This window comes from Hirundo rustica, chromosome 12, assembly GCF_015227805.2.
Source record: "Hirundo rustica isolate bHirRus1 chromosome 12, bHirRus1.pri.v3, whole genome shotgun sequence".
Lineage (NCBI taxonomy): Eukaryota > Metazoa > Chordata > Aves > Passeriformes > Hirundinidae > Hirundo > Hirundo rustica.
In genome coordinates, this window is record NC_053461.1 from 1555718 (window position 1) to 1578026 (window position 22309).

Here is a 22309-nt window from a genome sequence, read left to right on the forward strand (position 1 = left end):
CCATCCTGACAAACTTTACAACAAAGGTTTCCCTGCCACATTTGCCTGTCCATCTAAGGCAGTGGGTCAGCAGCAGGGATGTCTGAGTCACATTCCAAGCAGATGCAACATCCTGCACATTCTCACAAAAGAAACGTCCCAGAAGTGCTCATTCAGATGGAATTATTCCAGTATTTGTTTTTCAATTACTGGAAGGGACAGCTTGTGGAGTAAATAATTTTACCACCCTCTCTAGATTTCAAATGAGACACACCATATAACACACCAGAATTTTTTTGGTATTTGTCTACTAAACATCCTCCTGAACAGGGTCATGAATGTGCTAAGGTACACCCTCACTTGCTGTAAAGGCAATCATGTAAAGTGATAACGAGGGAGATTGTTAATAATTTATTATTGACTGGAACACAATTCTTCTAAAGAAGAATTACAGTTGAGAGAAGCCAGCAGGAGAAGGACTTACTACTGCTGCAACATGCAGCACAGGCACACCAACACCTGGCCAGCCCGAGGCTGGAACTGCAATTAACAAATGACCCTGAAGTTGCTGCAGGCTGTCTTTGCTTATGTGCCACTGCAATAATTACAAAGTGGGGAAAAAACAAACAAAAAAAAGGCACTAAATGCCTCCTACAATGGCCAGCTACAGTTGGATTCCAGTCAGGTTCTGCAACTGAAAAACTTCCAGTCAGCTGTGACTGCTACGCTTACAAAGAAACACCAAATGCCTTGAATCTCATACCTACTGAGCCTGGAATATTGACATTGAACCTTTAAAAATGAGCAAACTTCACTACGCCCTTTTGCAGCATTCCTTGGAAGTAAACTCATCCCGGGTCTAAGAGCGCTTTGCACTGGTGTTGGCACACACAAACCCAAGACAAACTTGTAACACATTAAGTGCTACCAGCAGCGTCCCATGAAGAGCAGCAGATATATTTATCACCTTTTTAGGCTTCCTTCCCCTCCCAACCATCTACTGCATCTGGAAGAATGTTTTAATGCTAATTCTAACCTTTTAAATTGAAAAATAGAAGAGACCTGGGTCTCACACCAGGACTTCCTGCTTGCCTGGAGTGGAACCATGTGTACTTAAACTGCACCCTGGGGTGGATCCACAGAGTCTCCATATAGGGAGACTTTCCTTCCTCAAACTTGCTGCAAACTATGTGAGTGATTCATTGCATGTCCTTCTCTTGAGTCAGCACTGACAGAGAGCTCCAGAAATTCCCTCTGACTTACCGTGGAGATTAAAGACCTTAGGATTGTTGCTTTTCTTAAAGGATGATCCTGTGACTGATGCCCTGAGGGTGTCTCACCACTAAAGCCACGTAACTCTTGCACAAACCGTGGCTGCATTCCTACCCCTGCTCCAGCCCTGCTCTCCCTGGGCTCAGCCCTGTCGAAGCCCAGCTTTCACCATGTCACACAGAGGAGAGAAGGTCTTGTGGCTGCAAATCCCATTCGTTTACTTTGTGAACAGGAAAATAGATTCCAATTTTGAAATCAGTTTTAATCGATTCATTAATTAGTAACTTGTCTTCTAACGCAGTAAAGCAGAGTGTAGCAGAAGCTGTGGAGTGCTGAAATTTGGAGTTAGGCTGAATGAAAGACTATGTACAATACATATCAGCTTTCCGTTGTGATGTAAATTTATTCTCATAATTTTTACCATTTATTCATCCCAAGACATATTGCATATTTGGAACATTTTTAAAGTCAGAGCCACTGTATTCAAGACAAGAAGTAGTTTTGTCACATCAAAACTGATGACATACTCAATAAAATTATTTTCCAGAGCAAGAAATATAAATAGAATATAAACTTCATAAATGATCTAGCATGAAAAGATTAAAATAGCAAATTCATTCCATACTGAAGGCAGTACTTTACCACTCATAGTGTGTGTGCGGTGTTTCTAAAAAAAAAAATCCACGTCCCAATAACGGGCACTGAAACAAATACAGGTAAGCTTTTGGTTACATTTTATTCCAATAGAACAGCATGAATTGATGACTTCACTCTTTTGTATCAATTTACCGACTCATATAATCAGGAAATAAGACATTGCTTTTAGTTTAACCCAGGCTTTGGATTTGTTCATCGGACACGATGAAAGGATGACGCACGTTGGCAGCACATTGGCGTTTTCAATGTCTCACCTGACGTAACACAGGAATTCTCTCCCTGCCAGCATCTCCATTCCCACAGCTCAGAACCATTTCCCCAAGAACCTCAATTCCACTCCCACTCTCTCCTGGCTGCTGACCACCAGTGACCATGTCCTGGTCCCCACACGCAAGCGCAATCCCAGAGCAGCACGGACACACATCCCTCGGTGGCTCGGAGCTGAGACACAGCCAGCTCTGGGAACGATGCTCACTGAGCAACTCAGTCATCTGAACAACCTTCAAACCGAAATGCTTGGAGAGGGAAGTGTCACTAATGTGCAAACAACATGATGGGGGCTGAGGGAAGAGAGTAAAATGTCTGATCCTGAGAAAAGGACTGGCTTTGCTTCACTCCAGGGTGTAAGCAAATCATAAAACAATCTATGGGAAGCAGTCAGCAAAAAAATTCAAGGATGTAAAATAATTCATACCTGTCAAAGCTTTTAGAAAGTAAAATTCACTTTTTCAAAGTTTTTTTTTAAAAAATAAGTTTATTAGTGTTATTAAACCAAGACTTCTGTAAATCGCAACATTCCAATAAAAGTGATCGCTACACTACTATCCCTGTAACTAATAATGCAAGTTACAGAACAGCTGTCAGTTTGTAAAAACTAAGTGAAGGAATTATTCTATGAATATTTTCCCTATTGTGCTCCAGGGATCAGTTTTTCTCTCACTACTGTTCGACAGTGTACGATCAATAGTCTGCAATAAAGCTTCAGGAGTCACCCCTATAAAACCTGACGGGAAATAAAAAACCTCTTCAGTGCTGTGCTGAACAGTCATGGGGACACGCTGCTGCTTGGGCCTGCTGCCTACAGTGGTTTCACCAACCAATATTGCCAGGTCAGACACCACAGGGTATGTCTCATACTGGGGTGTGTGAGGAGTACGGCGATTCGATTGACAAGATTAAAATCTAGAAGCTAAGAAGTCAGTGAATCCCCCCAAAAAAGTTCTGGGAGACAATCAAACAAGAATACCAGAGCAGGATATAAAGCTTATTGTCTATTCATATGATGTTAGGAAGGTAATAATTGTAAGGACATGTTCTATTCTGGCATCTACTCTTCAAAAGAGAACATTCAGAAAATTAAAAATTGTTTAAAAAGTTGACAACAAAAACTTGAGGGATGAAGAAAAAGATGTAAAAATTCAATCCATTCATATAAAGTAAGATTGGAAGGAATGATCATGGTATGTCCAATCCCTGGATCAGGACGACGTTTGCAGCAAAAGAACATCCTCCAAGAGAGATGTACTGGAGTTCAACTTTTGGAAGCCAAAGCAGGATGAACTCAAACACAGGCTGGGGACTGGCAAGGGTTTTTTTTTTGAGAGAACAGTAGTTGCTCACATACCTTATCTACAGAGGCGACTGATCCTTTTTCTGAAGTTCTTAAAGCAAGAATTCTTTTTTTCTAACAGATGCTGAACTTCTTGACATTCTGCTGCTGCTGCTGAAATCAGACTGAAGTTTTATGACCCTGACATCCAAATTAGTGATCAGATGAGTTCCCCTTTCCTTTACAAATAGGAACTTGAGCCTGTAATGTCCCTTCCCATCAAAACATGTGTCCCAATTGCTGATTTACCTTCTACTGCTGGGAGCCTTTAGCTGGACACTGGTAGCTTTTAAGCAGGAACGGGTGCAGCCCCTCTCTTCCAAGCAGAAGAACTTGGCTCTGTTGGACAAACCTCTGCTCACTTTCAACAAGTGGGTACAAAGTAAAAATCCAGGAAGGCCACAAAATAATCCCCTATACTGCAGCCCAATTCCTCACCAGAGAAGAAAGAAGAATTCTGTGTTCATAAGCATGTGCAAATGACTGGGATGAGCAAATCAGCTGGCTCTGGGGATTCAATGCAGCTGTTTGCAGGAAGCAATCACCCTTCAAACAGACCCAGAGGTATATGCAAGAGAAAAGGAAAGAATATGGCTTCTAATTCTGTTCTATGATCATCTGCCGTTATTAATGGAGACTCAATTCTGAGACAGCTGCTAATGAAACACTAAAGGTGGATGAATAGCCAGAGGGGAGAAAAGGCCCCTGGTGAAACACAGCCAGCCCCACTTGCAGAGCCAGTGCAAAGGACCGCGGCTTCCCAAAAGCCATAATGGTGACCTGGTGTTTTAAAGCACTCAGATGCTGCTGGTGGAATGAATTCAGCAATGGATTTGTCATGGAGAAGATTCAAGCTGAAGAAATGATCCTTGCAAGTGGCAGAACCCTATGGATTAAGGCAGGAAACATTCAAAATCTTACATAAAGCACACAGAAATCTGGAACAGGTAACGTACTTCAGAAGACTTGATTAGAAAAATAACTTAAGGATATAGCCCAAAAATACATGCACAGGTGATTGATTACCTTTGCTTCAGCTATCAGTTATCTGATACTAATTCTCACTATTTAATGAGAACTCTTGCGATACATTGTGCAGGCTCACAATTCTCCATGTAGCACCAAAAAATCCAGACATTCTGCAAAAAGGATGAGGCAAAGACTCTGAAAGAACGCATTTAATTCAACCACAGGGAACAGGAAAATCACACTATATTTTTCACATATTTATATTTTTAAATAAAAGGCCTGCTATCATAGTCCCCATGTAGGTAAAATCTTTTAGAATTTAAAAAAGGTGCCTCACTCAAGATATCAGGAGAAATCTGAAGAAGTGTTCAGATATCCTAAGATTTATACTAAATCTTCCAAATTGAACTAGCAACTGATAAAACAACACTCTGACTAACTTTGCTACTATGAGGAATCCTTTTAAAACCTCACACTTCAGTGCAAGCTCAGAGGACTTGTTTCACAAGTGGAGGAGCATCTCACACGTGAAAAGCTGCTTGGTATATCAAATCCAAGGCTTAGCTAATCAAGCCTCACTAAAGAAAGAACCCAAATATGAATGTAAAAGAGCACACACATTTATCATTAAAAAAAGAAAAAGAAAAAAACCAAAAAACCCCACAAATAAAACAAAATAAAACAGAACAAAAAAAAACCCAAAAAACAAAACAAAAAACCAAACAAACAAAAACCAAAAAAACCCCCAACACACCACCACCCAAAAAAAACCCAAAAAAACAAAACCAAAAAAAACCCAGAACAAAACAAGAAAACCCACCAAAAAACAAAAACCCCCAGAAGTTTGTGCAAGGAGTCCTTGCAAAGTAACTCCACTTGGTGTTTTAGTAGAGAAGCACTGAAGGACAGCAGCTTCCCAGTTACCCAACCCTTCTCCAGGGATTCTCACAACAGAAGACTGAACTGTGCATTTTTGCCCATTCCTCGTCATTTTGAACATGCAAATGTCAAGAATTCCTGGAAAAGGCACTGCATTAGGGAACCACAGGTATACTTGTAAGCACAAACCCCCATGCAACGTGTACTATGCACCTGTGTATATAATATAAATATGCATACATGCACAGAATGAAACTGGAAATATTCTTCCTTTAATACAGCCATGTTGGGCCTCAAACTGCAGCTCTCTGATAGGCTAGAGATTTCTGAAAAGACATTTATCTTTAATGCAAGGACAAAGTTAAGCCCCAGGCAGAACTGCGATGGTGCAGGGCCCCCTGGCTCTGCCAGGCTCCACCCTCCTCATGCCACGGGCTACCAGCAGGGAGGAGGGAAGGGAATCCACTGCAAAAGAAGCACCAGCTGAAAAAGGGACAAACAGGGAGTTTGTGATGCTTAAGAGGTGAGGAGGCAGCATCAGGCTCCCTTCCCCCAGCAGGGCTTCCCTCCATCGCTCAGGACCTGCAGGCACTGCTCCTGCCACGGGCACATCACCCTGCAGCTCAGAACATCCATCCTTTCCTCCTCCATGGCAATATGCTCCCAAACCTTCTACGACTCTCTGCTACCCCACCTCCTTCTGAAAACCACAGTCAAGAAGGATCAGCTAGACCAAAACTTAAACCAGTGCAAGTGTGAAGTAAAAGGTAAAAAAAAAAAAAAAAAAGTCTTTTGCTCTTACTTGACATGCTGCAGACATCGTGCCTAGTAACTGTGGCAATATCTAGTGCAAAAGAAACTTAGCATGAATCTCTCGTTTTCAAATGACATTCAACTCAAACATGCATAGGGAGAGTATTATTTTATTAAATCATGCACATCACGTGTGTTAGTGCAAATAGTTTAATCTGTACTCCAGAAATTCTATTGTATTTTTATATCTTTACAAAATAGATTTAAAACAATTACTTAAAAAAATGTAATTCTGAAGTTAAGCATTTCAGAACAATATTTGCAATAACCTATATACAAGAGGTACTAAGTACCACTGGCATACGAGTGTTCTGTGGTTGGGTGGCTTCCTGCAACTGAAAAGGATGAAAAGGATGAAATGAATGAAGTAAATGATAATAGTTATTTTCTACAAGTCACTTGTGGACTATTTTCTCCAACTAATAATCCTCCCATTAGGAAATCCCACGTACAGAACCTTTAATTAAAGGATGATGACCCTTAAAACCTCTCAAAGTAAATGATATACTAAATTTCTATTTAAATATTTAAACCATCTGTCGATTGCCGTAACATTCTTTCAAGCCAATTGAATTGCTGAGATTACCTCCCTATTTTGAGGTTACTTTTAGCAGAGCCATTTTACTTTACCATTCTTTAACATATTATTTAAGTCTTTAATAAACTTTTTTGACAGAACTGTTGAGCTGAACAAGACAACTACGGTCAACATTTAATTCAGCACTAACTACAGTGATTCCCACCAAAAGTCAGCAAACAGCAATAGTTATAGTACTCAGATAAAGAAAATAAACTTTGTAATGGGGACCACTGCATCATACTTACAGCCATGTGATAAGGAGCCATAAAATTTTACTACCAAATTAAAATCATCTTCACCTGACAATACTTTATCAGGTATATGATTCCAATTTCATAGTATTTTATGTATCTAGATTTTCTCAGCTGATCACAGACATAATGTAGCAGTTCTCTTAATGAAGTTACGTCCACAAAAGCTTATTCTAAAGAGCTTCTCCAGGTCAAGTCAGAAAATATCGAATGACTGAAAAAATAAACTGATACATGTGATATGTGAGAAGGTATTCATACTTTTAAAGAACGTATCTCTTTAAATAGATGAAATTTAATAAATTACATTCAAACTAAAGTTAATGTAAGTTGAATCACTGCACTGTGTCCATCAAATGACCAAGTCCTTGCTCCCAGAAACATCTCAGTTCACTCAAGAACACACATGCTTGCACTCGCACACGCGCACACTAAATACTTTAGGCTGCTCTTCACCATCAGTATCTCTATCTCTTTAAGGCTGGACATGAATTGTGTTTATTCCCAAAACCCATTAATAAAGCGATCCTTAGGGAAGAAAAATATGCTTCTTTCGAAAGGCGTGGTAAGAGAAGTTTTCTTAAGTCTCGTTCCCAACAGCTCAGTGACTAACAGCAAGTAAAATGATACACTAGCTTAAAAAAAATAGATCATACTGAAAGGCACTGAGCACACTGCATCTGTTTCTCAAGTATCTGCAAGGTTACTTGGCTTGGATGACCGAATCAGTATTTTCCTCTTTAGTCTAGCGATCAGATTCTAAAGTCAGCGTCCACAACCCTAGCCTTTATAAATAATTTGGTACCGATAAGCCTGCTTTAGGCCACCATTATAGTATTCAGAATCCCAACAGACTAATTTAAAACTTGCGTGAAGTTGTAAGCAAAAATATTGCTCACAGCATGATGAATCACAATTTTATTCCCTCTTTATAGACAGATACATTTTATACAGTTTAAAGCAAATGACCCTACTGCTGTTCTCACGCAGAGCTGTGCTGTATTAAGAGGTAAAAAGGAAGAGAATTAATCTGTTTTCCCTCAGTATATGAATGTTGCCAGCTTCTAAAGGGAGGACGGTGTATGGATTCAACAACAGTTCTCATGGAGAAGCTCTGGTTAGGCCTGGGTACAGCACCACGGCTGTTACAGCAACCAAAGCTGCCATCACAGGCATCCAAGGCCATTGTCTCTGTGTGGAGAGAAAAAAGAAATCAATATCACGTTTGTTCTAGTTCACACTAAGCAGTTTACCTCGTGGCTCCTGCAAGTCCTGAGCACCTGTTGATAGCATCACTGGAGCGTTACCCAGGAGCCCCGCTGCAGGCCAGTCCTGACCCGAGCGCCCCAGCACAGCCCGCTCCTCCAGCACGCACAGCTCCACAGCTCTCCGTGCCTCAGGAGCCTCTGCAGGACCTCTGGCAGCTCCGTGTTCCCAGGTTTGTTACCGCACACTCCTCAGAGAAACCTGCCGCTGAACGTGCCGAGGCTCGGGACGTTTAAAACCTCGCTCGTGCCGAGCCGAGGCTGCACAGAGCTCGATGCGCATCTTTAACTTTTGGCCGTTTAAATCCAGATCTGGGACTTTTAGTATGTAGCAGAGCCTAACAACACCGTTTTTTTAACAGACTGTCACAACACCGCATGACAACAATGGCATTTTAAGAGGAAGACACACTGAGAGACAAGAGAAAATGCAAGCTGAGAGTTCAGAATACAAACCAACCACCTATTTCTTGTCTTTTTTTTTTTTTTTTCCATCTTTCCATCAGTAACAGTGAGAAAAATTAGAGTGTTTAGAGTCAGAGAGGAATTTCCTAGTCCATGAATAGGAACCAAAGCTTGTTGAATTTTATTATTAGAGGCAAACTCTTCATTTTTTATAGTTAATTAAGCAATTAAGTTTCCTTACATGCCCTAACATCGCAGCATTGTGCAAAAGGCAGCCCGTTTTGCTAAAGACAAACCGAGACCAAGTTATAAGAGGCACGTTCAAGCACCAGTTAGAAAAAACGTTAATTGTTAATTATTAAAGAATTAAAGAAATCACAGAGATGTTAAATGATTAGTGGATTGCTCAGCTCGTCGGTCTCGACAGAATGGCGTATTAAATGAAGGGTTTGCTTCAGGTAAAGAAATCCCTGTGAGCATTTCACCATGCACTATTTGATACAGAAATGGCACAAACAGGTGAGAGGGACAAACATACATTGACTGAACAGTAGTGCTTGTACCTTTCGCTACCACAATGGGCCGTAACACCAATACAGGAAAGCCAGGATTAGGCCGATGAATACGGCTGGGACGGGTTGTAATATGGAAGGCTAAAGAAGGGAAGGGATATTAAAAATCACTTAGTGCTAGAAATCAATCAGATGATTTAGAGGGGGGGAAAATAAGTCAGTAAGTTTTGTTTTAACTGAAATGTATTAAAGACATCTAACACATTACAGCATTATCTAATCTGGTATACAAAGTTAGTACACCGTTCTACTCAAATGAACGGGGACACTTAAAAATAAAGGGAAATAGGCAGAAAATGTTCCAAGAAACGTCTTGTCACAACTTGGAATTTAGCACTCGAAAACAATACGAATGTTAAACTGATTTGCCTGTATCTTATTTACAGTTGGTTTTAGTTTTTCTAAGTGAGAGGAAATCCTATTTGGATTTCTTGAGAGATGGACTCATATCAAATACTGGATTTTTCAGCTATTTCTTCATTCCTTGCTAGTTAGCCTTTTCCATTTTCCATCACCAGCCTCCGGAAAAAACAATCTTTTTTCCTCAGTTCGTGAATCAATTACAGCTATGTCCACAGGCAAACCCAGCTGGGGGGGTTTCAGACATCTCCGTGAGATTGTAACATGCCTGCAATCCACACCCAGTTACTAAAAAGCAGAGAAGCACATTTCTATCAGAGATACCACAAAGCTCAGCATCTCTGCCAGGTGACACAAGCAGCCTTGTGACCCAAATGCAATTCTGAAAATTGATCAAATGCTGCAGCTGGGCCAAACCAGCAGCTGGCCAGACTGCAGGGTTCATCTAGCTTATGGCCCCCTCAGAACCATCCACACTTTTTCTCAGCTGTGTTCTATCCATGGAAACTACTGCACATTCTGGAAGGAACAGCCTTTATCTGTGATATGAAAAATTAAAAGCAAAAATAGACCGAAATGCTTTTTGAGCTGTCCTTGGAAGACATTGGCTTTCTATGTATCCTACTCTATATATTTGTGCACACACAAAGACACACAGAGGTTAAGGTTGAACCATGCCAAATATTTTTAAAACTGTTTGTGCAGAAGCTCCTTGATTTTGTTCAGTCAAATAAATAAGCAAATGATAAATTCATGCTTAACTTTTATAAAACATTGTGATTAGTAAGTGAAATCTCATCCTGTTATGAACTTGTAGGAATCACTTATTCATAGAACCTCCAATATGGTTCAAAACACAGGAATATTAGAAGGTATTCTAGTCTTGTTCAATTAATTTTTTTTTTTTCAATTAAGGCAAATACTTAACAGAAAAATTATGTTTAACTATTGAAGACTTTTTCATGCAAGATTATTTTTGTGTCACAGGTGCCACAAATCACAGTGCCACCTTCCCACAGAAAGCCTGTTGGCAGAAATAATCACAGCAGTGCTCAAAAAAGTGCCAGAGGTTTAAATCAACCAGAGCAGCTGATGTTCTCAGAGCATTCATTTCATGAAATCTGTCATGTAAAGCGCATCAGGAAGTAACCAGTGACCAAAAGCATGCAAACATAAGTAGTAAACTACACCGCTAAGCATTTCAGAAACACACAACACTGCAATGTTTTCTAAAAGTAAAACTTAAATATTAGAAACTTCTTATTTAAATGGTATCCCAAATGGAATAGAGACAGAAGCCTTGTCTTTTCTAACATTTGTTGATTCACTGAGCAATTCTATAGATTTTTTTTTTTTTTTTTTTTGGTAAGTGATACACATTTTTGGCAAATGAAACCAATGATAAATATCCATCACATTCAATGAGATCACCTTCAAAATTATCAGATTTTCCCCTGACAAACTTATCAATACATAACAAATCTCCCTATTGTCAAGGAGCATTTAACTAGGTGCTTCAACAAAATTGTGCCTCTTTTATTAGAATATGAAGATATGCAAACTCAGACACAGATGGGCTGCAAAAAGGAACAAATCCCACAGTGGGAAGTCACTTTCTGTCCTCAGAAATGAAGTAGCAGATAATGATTCCAGCATAAGGGGGCAATGGTACTTGAAAAATTTGACCTTGGAACTCAGCCCAGTATCCATGATGTTTGAAATAATCCCCAAGATGGATATGTTTTACATTACTGCCTGTGAGTAATGTTTGGTGAGCAGCGAGTTTGCCCTTATATGGAGGATGCTCTTCATCACACCCTGACCTCCAGGTTTCAACTGTCACAATTAACTCCTCTTCTGCAAGCAGATTTTGGCAACTGCCGTGGTTCCTGCTTTCATTTAAATACTCACCACTAGTTCTCCTGAACATTTCCTTTTAGTTTTTTCACTTTCATCATGGTACTCCAATTTCCTTCACAGTATTTCAACCCTTTACTATCCCCTATTTTCCACTGATCTTTTTGATTCTGAGGTTAATTCTAACAGAGCAGAAAATCTCACATTCACAATGATTTATTCTTCTATTAAAATGGGGTGAAGTTTTAGTCTGGTTGCTTTGATTTCTGCTTTAAGTCCAGTAACTCAGCATTATCTGAGTACTGCAGAAAAATTCTAAACAAGAATCAGGTTCCACGAGAATTATGAAATCATACTCCTGAAAACACGGCTGAAAAAAGTGAGGAAGGGTTTGAATTCTTTGTATCTTTGACAGCTCCATGATGTTCAAGGTTTATATTCAAGAATTGATTATGTCAAGGATATTCATACAAACTTTAGGCAACCAGCTGATTTAGAGGATGGACCTGTAGAACTTCCTTTGTAGTCAGAGATACAGTTTGCATTCATTATCCTCCTGTTGTGTACTGTGCATTACAGGAGCTGTTCACCCTGCACTGGCCACAGAGGCAGTACAGGAAGACAAAACCTGCCCTCCCAGGGCAGTAAGGGATCTAAAACAAGGCTATGACCGCCTTATAATGTGTCTGCCACACCCTTAATGTTTGGAAGATTTCAGAATCTCAGTAAAATAAAAAGTTGTCTCTTGCTGGGAACTCAATTCTAATGATACAACCTCTCAAATAAATTGAAAACCAGAAAACACTGTTTTCATTAGTGAATAGAAATGACAGTCCAACTGTACTGTTTAAAGCATGAGCCCATCAGAAATAACCATGCCAGAGAAGCATAAGCAAGAGTAAGGAGGGAACATCCATTGTAATCAATAGTGATAAAATGAGAGCAGCTTGAAAAGGTTTACTCAATTCATTTGGATACAGGTTTGTCAGCTTTTACCCCTGTACCATTCTTTGAAACCAGAAAATTTTATTTCATTCTGGTTCACAAGTATTTAAGCCATATGTTTTCAAGAGAGCAGGTATCTAAGGACACACTTAAAACTGTCGAGCAACTGCAAATTTAACTTTCATGCATAATTGTAACAGTGTAATGACCTGCAAATCTGCACAGGTAGGACCAGAATGGAATTTTGCATAATATAGTTCACAGCTTTTTTTTTTTAAAGTCCATCCTTTTCTATTTGACTCTTCTACATTCCTTTAATCAACAGTGTCATAACCTGACTTCCCCACACATTTGGTACAGACTTACATTGTTTCCTTTTTCATGTAGCAGCTTCAGGTTTTCTTTACATTGTTTGAGCTCTTCTGCCAGTGACTGGTTTTGTTGTTCTGCCACCTCATACTTTGCCTTCAGCTCCGAGAGCATAGTCTGTGTTCTTTCATACTAAAGACAAAGAGAGAACAATCTGTGGATCTCTGCACACCCAACACATGCTGGCATCTGCTTGGCACACAGCTCCCTTTTCTGTCATCTGCCTCGACTAACTTGCAACACTGCACTCTCTTTTCATAAAAGAAAGGTGGAATTTAATTTCCTTTTTTCCTAAATTAAATTTTTTTGCCCAGCTTGGCAGGACTAGGACTATTAAATCCGAGGAAATACAAAGTAAATGCAAAGCCTTAATTAATCTCTCGTACCAATTTTTCATTATTGTGTTGGAAAGGACTGTAAAAACTACAAAGACAAAACAAGAAACAGGGGAACAAGGAGTCCTTCACATTTGAATGGTGCTCTTACATCGAGGCTGCAGCTTACAAACCTACATCCCTCTAATAGGTGCAAAAATCAACACTGTGTATGAAGTAAATCAAACCCTCTTCCCACACAGCAAATTCAAATGTAAGAGCAAGGCAGGCAGTAAAAAAAAATTATGCCTTGTTACTGTCATGCCATAATGCTCAGTGCAGGTCAAGTACAAACAGTACTGGGTGAATGTGACATGTTCCTGCAGAATGAGAAGCTTTTCCTTTTTCAAACCCACATTCCATTTCTCCTATTCTAGCACTCCTCTTGACTGGGCTTAGTAAGGACAGAACCAATGACCCTCAGTACTGGTATTCACCACAAATTTAGAAGATGAGGCATCTTTACAAATACTGATCTGATTACAAAACAGAGATAAAGACAACTGGGATTTTCAGATCCTGAGAACTGCAAGCAATGTGACACGGATGAATTAACCACACAGGAAACAAAAGGACTGCAAAACAAACTAAGAGCAGTGACTGGGGAAACATTCAAAATGCCTGTAAGAGGAAGCAAGTAATTGTTGGAGACGATGGCCTCCTTCCAGACACAATCTTTAGAGGCCAGGCAGATTAAATACATGCTCAGAATGCTGGTTCTTCCTTATGCACTAACAAATCCAGTAAGATAAAAGGAGATCTATGTAAAGAATGTGTAGTCTCAATGTGTAGTCTCACTGCCAAATAAAAGAGTTCAAATCTAATTGGAAAGATGAGACTGTAAAAAAAGGGAATTAACTTTGACTCGTAACAGCTAAACAAACTCTGGACCATCATGTCCATGAAGACTCTGAATAATGGTTTACCTGTATGAACATCTTCAAAGTAAATTCACTACAGTAATGCACGTTAAGTAAAGTTTAGGAAGTTCTCAAAGAACACGTGTATTTACCAGAAGTCTTCCTTTTTAGGTTTGACTCCCGGTTTATGTTCTCTTAGCTACCATTTAAACTGCTTGCAATAAACATATGAAAAAAAAATCTTTACTAGAAAACTTGCCCTTTTCTTTTAGTTTAAAAAGGTCAGTCATTGGGCGTTACATTCTTGCAAAATGGAACTATTTCATGTTACCTCCTTCTGAAAATCTTTTGCTTGACTTTCAGCTTCACTCAGTTGAGTTTTCAGACTGGCTGCATCCCGCTGATGTTTTTCTCTCAAAGATCCCATCTGATTTTCAAGCTCCTTTCGAGACATTTCAAGGACACTTATATCACTGGTTAGTGCTAAACTCTGTTTCTGAGAGCTGAAAAACAAAATCCAATTGATTCCTTATGCATTTTAAATTTACACGAACAGGCACTTTTCACCTTTGAAAGCTTCACACATCGGTTTTGATATGTAAATATCAGCTTAGAGCAATCATAGAAGTACAGACCATTCTTGTTTCCCTTTACAGAGCGCTGACACAAAAGGCTGGCCATGGTCTTGCTTTTAAATATATGTGCACAGCTTGCTGTGTATAATTAACATTCAGTATCTCTTTTGGGAGGTAAAACCACCACCACCAAAACCCTTCAGCTGCTGTGGTACTTCCGAGACAAACCATCGTGCCCTTACCTGGAAAGCTCCTTCTCTTGTCGCTGAAGTTCAGATGTAAGTGAAGTATTTTCCTTCCTCAGTTTAACACATTCAGCTTCCAGAGCAATCCACTCTGCCTTCAACTTTTCAAGTTCACCTGCAATGTGCAAGTTAATTCAAGTAAGTAAAATTATTTTGTGACTGCTTCAAGGAACACCAGCTAATAAATAGAGGAAAAGTTGCTATCAGCCATAAATCTTAAATATACCTGTTTGTAATCATGTCACATGAATTCTCTCATGAGCACCTGTAAAACATTACAGTATCTTCTACTGCTATGAGGTTTATTATATCCAGTGCCAGGCAAGTTACTTTTTTCATTAAAGCTTTTTCTAAGGTACTAAGAAGTAGAAAACAACCTTTTTATGGGTCAACTCTAGTATTTTAGAATCAGTAATAGAAAAGCGTATTTGAGGAAAATAATTTCCAAGGATTGAAACAGCAAAAGAATTGCTAGATACCGTGCCTCTGTTACAAGGAAAAGAATATTTAAAACTATAAGCTTTGGTGAAACTTTGGTAGAATTAAAACTTCAGGAGCTCCCCCTTAATGGGCTCAAACGATAGAGAAGTTACACAAGTCCTCTTGATAATTTTTTGGCAGTATGAATCCCTCAAACCATAAAAGTTTTCCATCCTTTGTAAGTGGAATTACACTCGGTCTAGTGATATCAAAGAGTACCTAAGTTAATTTAGGCATAATTAACAATAACTGTTTAAAGAAGCACGCAAAACATCTAACCCCACAAACCTTGGTGCACACACACGAATACATGCACACACACGTGTGTATATGTGCACACACACAGAGCAAATGGCTCCAGAGGGACAGACAGACAGGGATTTGAGGAGCTGGTTTCCACCACAGCGAGCAGGATGCTCTGGTGGCCAGGCTCCGTGACGTCCTTTCAAACAAGCACCTTTTAGGCGAGAGGCCTCCTCCTTCTGCTGCTCCTCACACTGCTGGCATCTGAGCTGAAAACTGGCTTGCAGATTGACAATTTCTTTTTCATAATCCGAGGCATCTTTCCTCCACCGTTCCAGCTCCGTTCGCACAGTCTGCAGCTCAGTTTGCAATGCAGAAATATCTGTGTCTCGTTCGGATGCTGCTTTTTCTGCTACTTTTTGAAGTGACAGAATCTCATTTTGAGCACTGACTAATTCATTTCGAGTGCTTGAAATTTCATTCTCCTTTTCCTTGCGAAGATTCTCAATTTCTTCTTGTAACCTTCGCAACTGAGCTGGAAAGCAGACATGCATTTTAATGCTTTTTCAAACCGTATTTACAAAAAAACCTCAAAACCTTACCTCCCTTTCTCAACACGTTGATATTTAACAGGACTAAAGAAGCCTAATGCAATTGAAAAAATGTATTTATCCTGTCAAATGCTGTACCCTTAAAGAGGCAAGTATGTAAGGCCATGTAATACAAAGTCAAAAGAAACAAAAATTCTGCCTGGACAAAGCTGTGTTAGATAAGGCTGTGCTGTGTGTGTGATACCAAAACAACTTTCCAAAATCTGAAAACAAGATTTAGATACAACATCACTGTAAGCAAAACAAGTATTAGAGGGCAAGGACATCAGGGGTTTCAGGGACAAGAGGAAAAGCAAGAAAACTTCTGTCACAAGCCAAACATTTGCAAATCTACACTGAAAACATTTGCCTGTTCAGCAGTTCACTTGTAATGTCTATAAATATTTGAGACACAGAATAATTTCTACTCTGTTCTCAACACGCAGTAGAGGAAATACACATTATTTCTTTGCAAAAAGCATTTTTCAAAGCACAAGATGAATTCTAAATTGAAAGGGACAGCTGCACCATGTATACTGAACTAGAGGAAGGTCCTTTGGCATTTACGGCTTACTGTAAGTGTGCAGCAGTCACACACACGAGGCTGCTTGGTATTTCTGCATGAAGCAAACCTTATAAATTATTCCCATCTAAAACCCTTTCACTACTAAAGACATCTCTGAGCACAATTTTTCATTAACACACATGCAAGTAGAATCCAGTGCAAACAGTTAAAAAAAAAAGTACAGTACAGAGGAAAGGCAAGTATGAAATAACAAGAGAACTAGTTATAACACTGATGGGAGCAAAGGGTTTAATTTTCTGCTGTTCTATTTAACTTTAAAAAAATGTATTTCACTTATTTCAACATGCAAAAAAAGCAATTATTAAATTAATGAAGAATTACCCTGAGAAGAAAAGATAAAATTCTTAAGGGCACTTGAAAACCTAATGTAAGATACTGCAGAGGGTCAGAATTACAGATTTAAACTTGTATGTTTCAGAACCAAAGGGCAAAACAAGGACAGTGAAAAGCATGGGGAGGATAACCAAGGCTGAGTAACCTTCCTAGGTTACTTGTATTTATTTTTGTCATCTCAATCCATTATAGAACACAACAGGAGAATGCAGTTGAGTCTTGCTGTAAACTGATAGAGCATCAGAGCTACTCAAAGGAGACTTGCAGCTCCATGACAATCATACTTGATGTTTTTCAGTAGCTACATAAGCAGCAACACAGAAAGAATTAATATACAGAAAGAATTCATATACTGGTACAACCTAGAAACTTTTTTGATGTAATTTAGTTGATGTGCAAAGAAGAAAAATTCACCTTTTTTGTGCCCTCCTCTAAACAAGCTCCAGCAAGACATTTATCTCATTAAATACCCTGAAGAACCCATGGATTACCCAATTCCCCACTTTGAAGGAAAAAGACATAATGGGAAAGAATATGGTAGTTATTTCATATTGTAATACCTAAGAGCTATTAGAGACAACAGTAAATTAATTTCATGGCAATTCTGTGTATGATGAAACAGTCTATCTGTTCCATAATAAAAACATTAGCAGCATGATGGATTTTAAAATAGATATGAGCAAAATGAGGCTTATTACAACCTCATTTGGAAATAATTTCTACAGGCTTGTACTAACAGAAAGCAAATGAAGCAGTGGATGAGAACCTGACAGTAGGACAACACACGATGCATCTGCAATTGCCTTTCCGTGTATCCTTACATTAGGAGCCTTGAACCTACCAAAATAATATGCACTAAAACACAAAGTACTACAACTTGTTAATACAGCAGGTGCATTGAGCAAAGGAATGCAAACCACACCTTCCTGACAGTAGCTTCTTCATCAAGCCAAGCTGAACTCCTACTTTCTTGGTGCTGGTAGCATTTCAAAGAAATGTGGGTTTTTTATCCTGTGCATGGTGTTGATGAACAACTCTCCCTTTAGATGTTCAGGCCTGAAAAGTGTCTTGGACTGAAAATCCAGATATACACGAGTTCTAAGTTTGGTGGAGTTTTAGAAATAATTACACATGAAAATTACTACTAACAATATGGGAATGGATATAATTTGAGAGGACAATTAGAAAGAAAACTTCCATTACATCTCTCATTTATGTAAGCCATTACCTCATCTAAACGGAATGCTTTGCTTCTTTCATTTCTTTAAAATAAGGAGCAGTAAGTTGAATTTCCTTTCTCTACATATGTGTTCATCTAATGAACCTGACACGTAGAGACACGACCTCAGATGTTTCTCTGGCACTTTCTCTTCTCCATCACAAACAAAGCCAACAACACTGGCTGGCCTAAAACATTGATTTCCTGAAAATACTTCTAGAAATGTTACTTCAAGAAGCTGCAAGTTGGTTTTTTTTTTCTTTTTTTCCTCCCCTGCAGTTCACAGGGGCTGCCAAGGGAGAATCCTGACAACTTTTCCCAAACTGTGAGATACGTCACACCCTAACAGTTTGGGAAGCAAAGCATACAGTGAACATCAGAACGTTCTGAACTACAACAGAGAGAGAAGGAAACATTAGCAAGACTTCTCTTGAGAAGGATCCAGAAAACAAGAAAGTACTGAATTGAGAAGAGGAATCCTGCAATTAACTTTGGCTCTGTCAAGTTTCTACTTTCATTTTGTCTTTTTAGGCAGAAATATTTTTCTTTCGTGCATAAAAATAACTATAAAATATTTTCTAAATTTCTAAGTTTTGTTACAGCATTTACTACTTGGAGAATTTTTGTTATTAGCAAGGTAACACTCAAAATTAAATTGTTCCTCTTGTTCTAAAGATGAGGTACTGTAAGTTACTCTTTCTTCCAAGACCAAAGGCAGAAAACGTAGAGATTTTTGCTGACAGTCACATAAAACAGAGCTATTACAGAAGTTTTTCAGTGTCACTATTATATGACAAGTACCACATTATCCTATTTTCTAGGGCTATTTTGACTTCCTAAGGAAGTCAGGACTGTCAGTGCACCTGCCTGTCTGCTCATCTGCCTTCCAGACATTTTTGTGTCCAAAGCAAGTGATAGGCTGACAAAGATCCCATGGGATGAAGCTCCTGAGTTTGGTAATAATCAGAGGCTGAACAGCTCCTCAAACTAATGCTTGCTCTAAGGAAATTACAACGTAATATAACTTTTTTTGACCTTAAGGCTGGACAGACTGACAGACTCTTGATCAACGAGCTCACTCACATGCACGGATGAGAAGTTAACGTGATGCACAACATGTGACTCAGAAGTTACGTAAATCGTGGGATTACATCCTGCTGCACACGTTTTGGGCTGCAAAGAGCATGATTAATTATATCAGCTTTCAGAAAGGCATAGACAGGATTTCTGTTGCAGCAACTTCACTGAATGTTCTGACGCTAGATGTGGATCTGGATGAAATATTTCTCAAAGAGGATCCTATAATGAAGTGAAGAGACTAAGTAGCACAAAAACACCTAAAGCTTCTGAGTGCTCTGAAGGCAGTCACAGTAAGAATCCCTGGATCGTTCAGTACTGAGAAAGACTAACAGGAGATGAAGAAGAGGTACCTATGACAGATTACATTTTTTTGCATTTTTAAGTTACTATCATAACCATAGGAATTGAAAGGTAAGGTTCCACAACAACATTCCAAGATACGGTGAAAGAAATCAGATTTAAAACATACACTCAGCTAAACATTTTTCTTTATTAGCGACTATGATGCCACAGAAACAGTCAAAACAATACCGTTTCCCTAAAGAGTGGGGGAAAAAATCCTACCTTGCAGAGCATTTATTTGCTTATTGGATTCTTCAACTTGCACTCGATATGCTTTTCTCTCTTCTTCCAGGAGAGCTACAAATAAAAGTGAAAATGTGCCCAAGAGTTTTTGTTAGTAACATGTGTTTCACCTGTGTAATTAATTTTAGTCACAACCTCTCATTAAATGAAAAGATTAAACAAACATATTACTTCAGGAAGTTATCAAAGGTAGTAACTGCGTAAGTAGTTTAATAAAAGTTAATACTAAGACATCATTCCATTATTGTGGTAGTACTACAATTAATTTGAAATTGATATAATCTGTTGCCTGATCCGAAAACTCTGGGTATGCTAAACGCAAACTGGTGTGGGAGGAAGGGGGAAAAAGAAAAAGCTGTAAATCTAACCCTAATGAACACTGAACAATATGCAATTAAACTGGACTATACTATTTCCTCTCCAAAACAGCAGAGCTACATAGCTGATAGGATGATCTAACAAAGAACTACCACTGAAGACATTTAATTACATCCATTACCTGACTGAAATAAGGATGAAACATACAGAGTTCAAGTGTGTATTCAATACTATGAAAACATTGGTTTATGTTGAACTACCTGATATATGCAATTTTAATGAATACCCTAGAGAACCAAGTTTATCTGGGTCTCACCTTGAAGTTCAAAGCATTTTTGTTTACTTGTCCTAGCTAGCTCTTGGGCTTCAATCAGATCCTTGTGCAGTTGCTGAATTTCTTGCTTAGCCTCAGTCTCTGATTGTGCACCCTGCAATTCATCTGATAAAAGAACATTTTCTTTGAATCGTAAATTGTACAACAGCTTAATCTGCACTGCCATGTGATGATTGGCAAATGTTTACTCAAATCTTCCAAAGTTAGTTAAAGTAAACCCAAAATTGGATTAGGCAAATATTAGCAAGAACATTAATATACTTTTTAAAGTAGTAAAGCATATGCAAACTTTAAAACATTCATTATACAAAACATGCAATATGAAAAATTAACAAGAAAGAATAAGCGAGTTTTTAAAAACACTGTATAAACTGGCAAGGACTTCTGGATTAACAAAAAAAAAAGGAACAACAAGCCCAAGAAAATCCTTGACCGTGTTTACAACTTGTCTCTTTTTAAAGGAAGCTGCTCTAAGCCTGTCTCAGGGCACAGGCTCCGAGGCAAGAGCTGCTATTCCGTGTTTCACTACTGCCACCCATCCACCACATCACCAGGCTCAGCCTCCCCCTCTCCCTCTGGGAACCAACCAAGAAAGGAAAAATTTAGGGAAATATCCTAAAACAAAATTAAGAAAAAGAAGAAAATTCCAGCCTCCTTATTTCATTCAGTGGCCTTAGTGAATATTAAGATAAATGCTGTGCTTTATTTTTTTAAATTATATCTTAAAATATTAGGTGCATCTTACTCTAAATAAAAGCATGTGCTCTTCCTGGCAAGTTTTGTATTAGCTAAAAATAGGATATTAAATGCCTCTTGGTCTTACAAGAGATGACTCGCAGTCACAGGCAAACTAAATACTTTTACAGTTGAAGTTCTGGAGGAATTTAAAAGAGGAAAACGAAATATTTGTTACTAAGAGCAGTGTCTTCTAATTGGCACACACCTAGAAATTCGATGCAGGAACAATCCAGCCTGCAGGAACAGCATTCAGCAAACTCATTTATGAGATTTTCCTTAAGCAGGATCAGTGCCCAAACTGATCTTTCAATGGGCACAAACAGCACGAATTAACTCTATAGGTAGTGGGCTAAAACTTGATATCAAGCTTGTTTGGTGAGAAAGGCAAAGGAAGGAAATTGGTGAAGGAATTCCAGCTGGGTATCACGGGAGAGGGCGGACAGAAAAGGGTTAGACAGTTATCTAGTCAATAAACGTCTGCAACTATACACCGTATGGATTTAAGAGAAAGGCTTAGAAAAAATATCCCTTTGGTTTGTCTGGACCTTTTGTTAATAAGGAAAAAATTAAAATAAACTGTAATTTAGCTCATCATTATAATTTTGACATTAATATTTAGCTGTATATGTTATCAAGAAAGTAATTATAGATTTTTTTTTTCCTTGTTCTCTTAATTAAGAAAATTGTTTAGCAAACCATGCTAAAGTCTTCATACTGCATCTCTGTAAGGGGCTGTTTTTCCTGCTCTCACAGTAGTGAACTGGTGAGTTTGAGCAAAGCTGAGAACACGCATGTGCTTTTAGACTTTCTCGGAACAAAATTATGAGAGCAGAAAGAACAGAGGGGACCACATACTTCATCCAAATACTTTGTTTTATAGCTTATTAGTTCTAAATCCAAGTTTCTCTTTACTGAACATGTTTTGTTCCTGGCTTCTCATGAATAAAGATTTAGGGCAATTAGACTT

General features: G+C 38.7%; 1 protein-coding gene across 23 annotated transcripts in view; it reads right to left on the bottom strand.

Moving 5' to 3' along the window:
- Positions 1–22309, bottom strand: part of SLMAP (sarcolemma associated protein) — a 93889-nt gene that overhangs the window by 10364 nt on the left and 61216 nt on the right. For 11 of the 23 annotated variants that reach the window (XM_040076320.2, XM_040076317.2, XM_040076330.2 and 8 more), the window contains 7 exons: positions 20587–20709; positions 19932–20006; positions 15774–16094; positions 14834–14951; positions 14348–14519; positions 12780–12914; positions 1630–8200 (listed from right to left, as the gene is read on the bottom strand). In XM_040076320.2, the coding sequence (XP_039932254.1) occupies positions 8111–8200; positions 12780–12914; positions 14348–14519; positions 14834–14951; positions 15774–16094; positions 19932–20006; positions 20587–20709 (1034 nt within the window). In that variant the 3' untranslated portion in view covers positions 1630–8110. Of the gene's footprint in view, positions 1–1629; positions 8201–9217; positions 9333–12779; positions 12915–14347; positions 14520–14833; positions 14952–15773; positions 16095–19931; positions 20007–20586; positions 20710–22309 lie in introns of those variants that run through there. The other 12 variants (XM_058422246.1, XM_058422248.1, XM_058422247.1 and 9 more) reach the window with 4 other exon arrangements.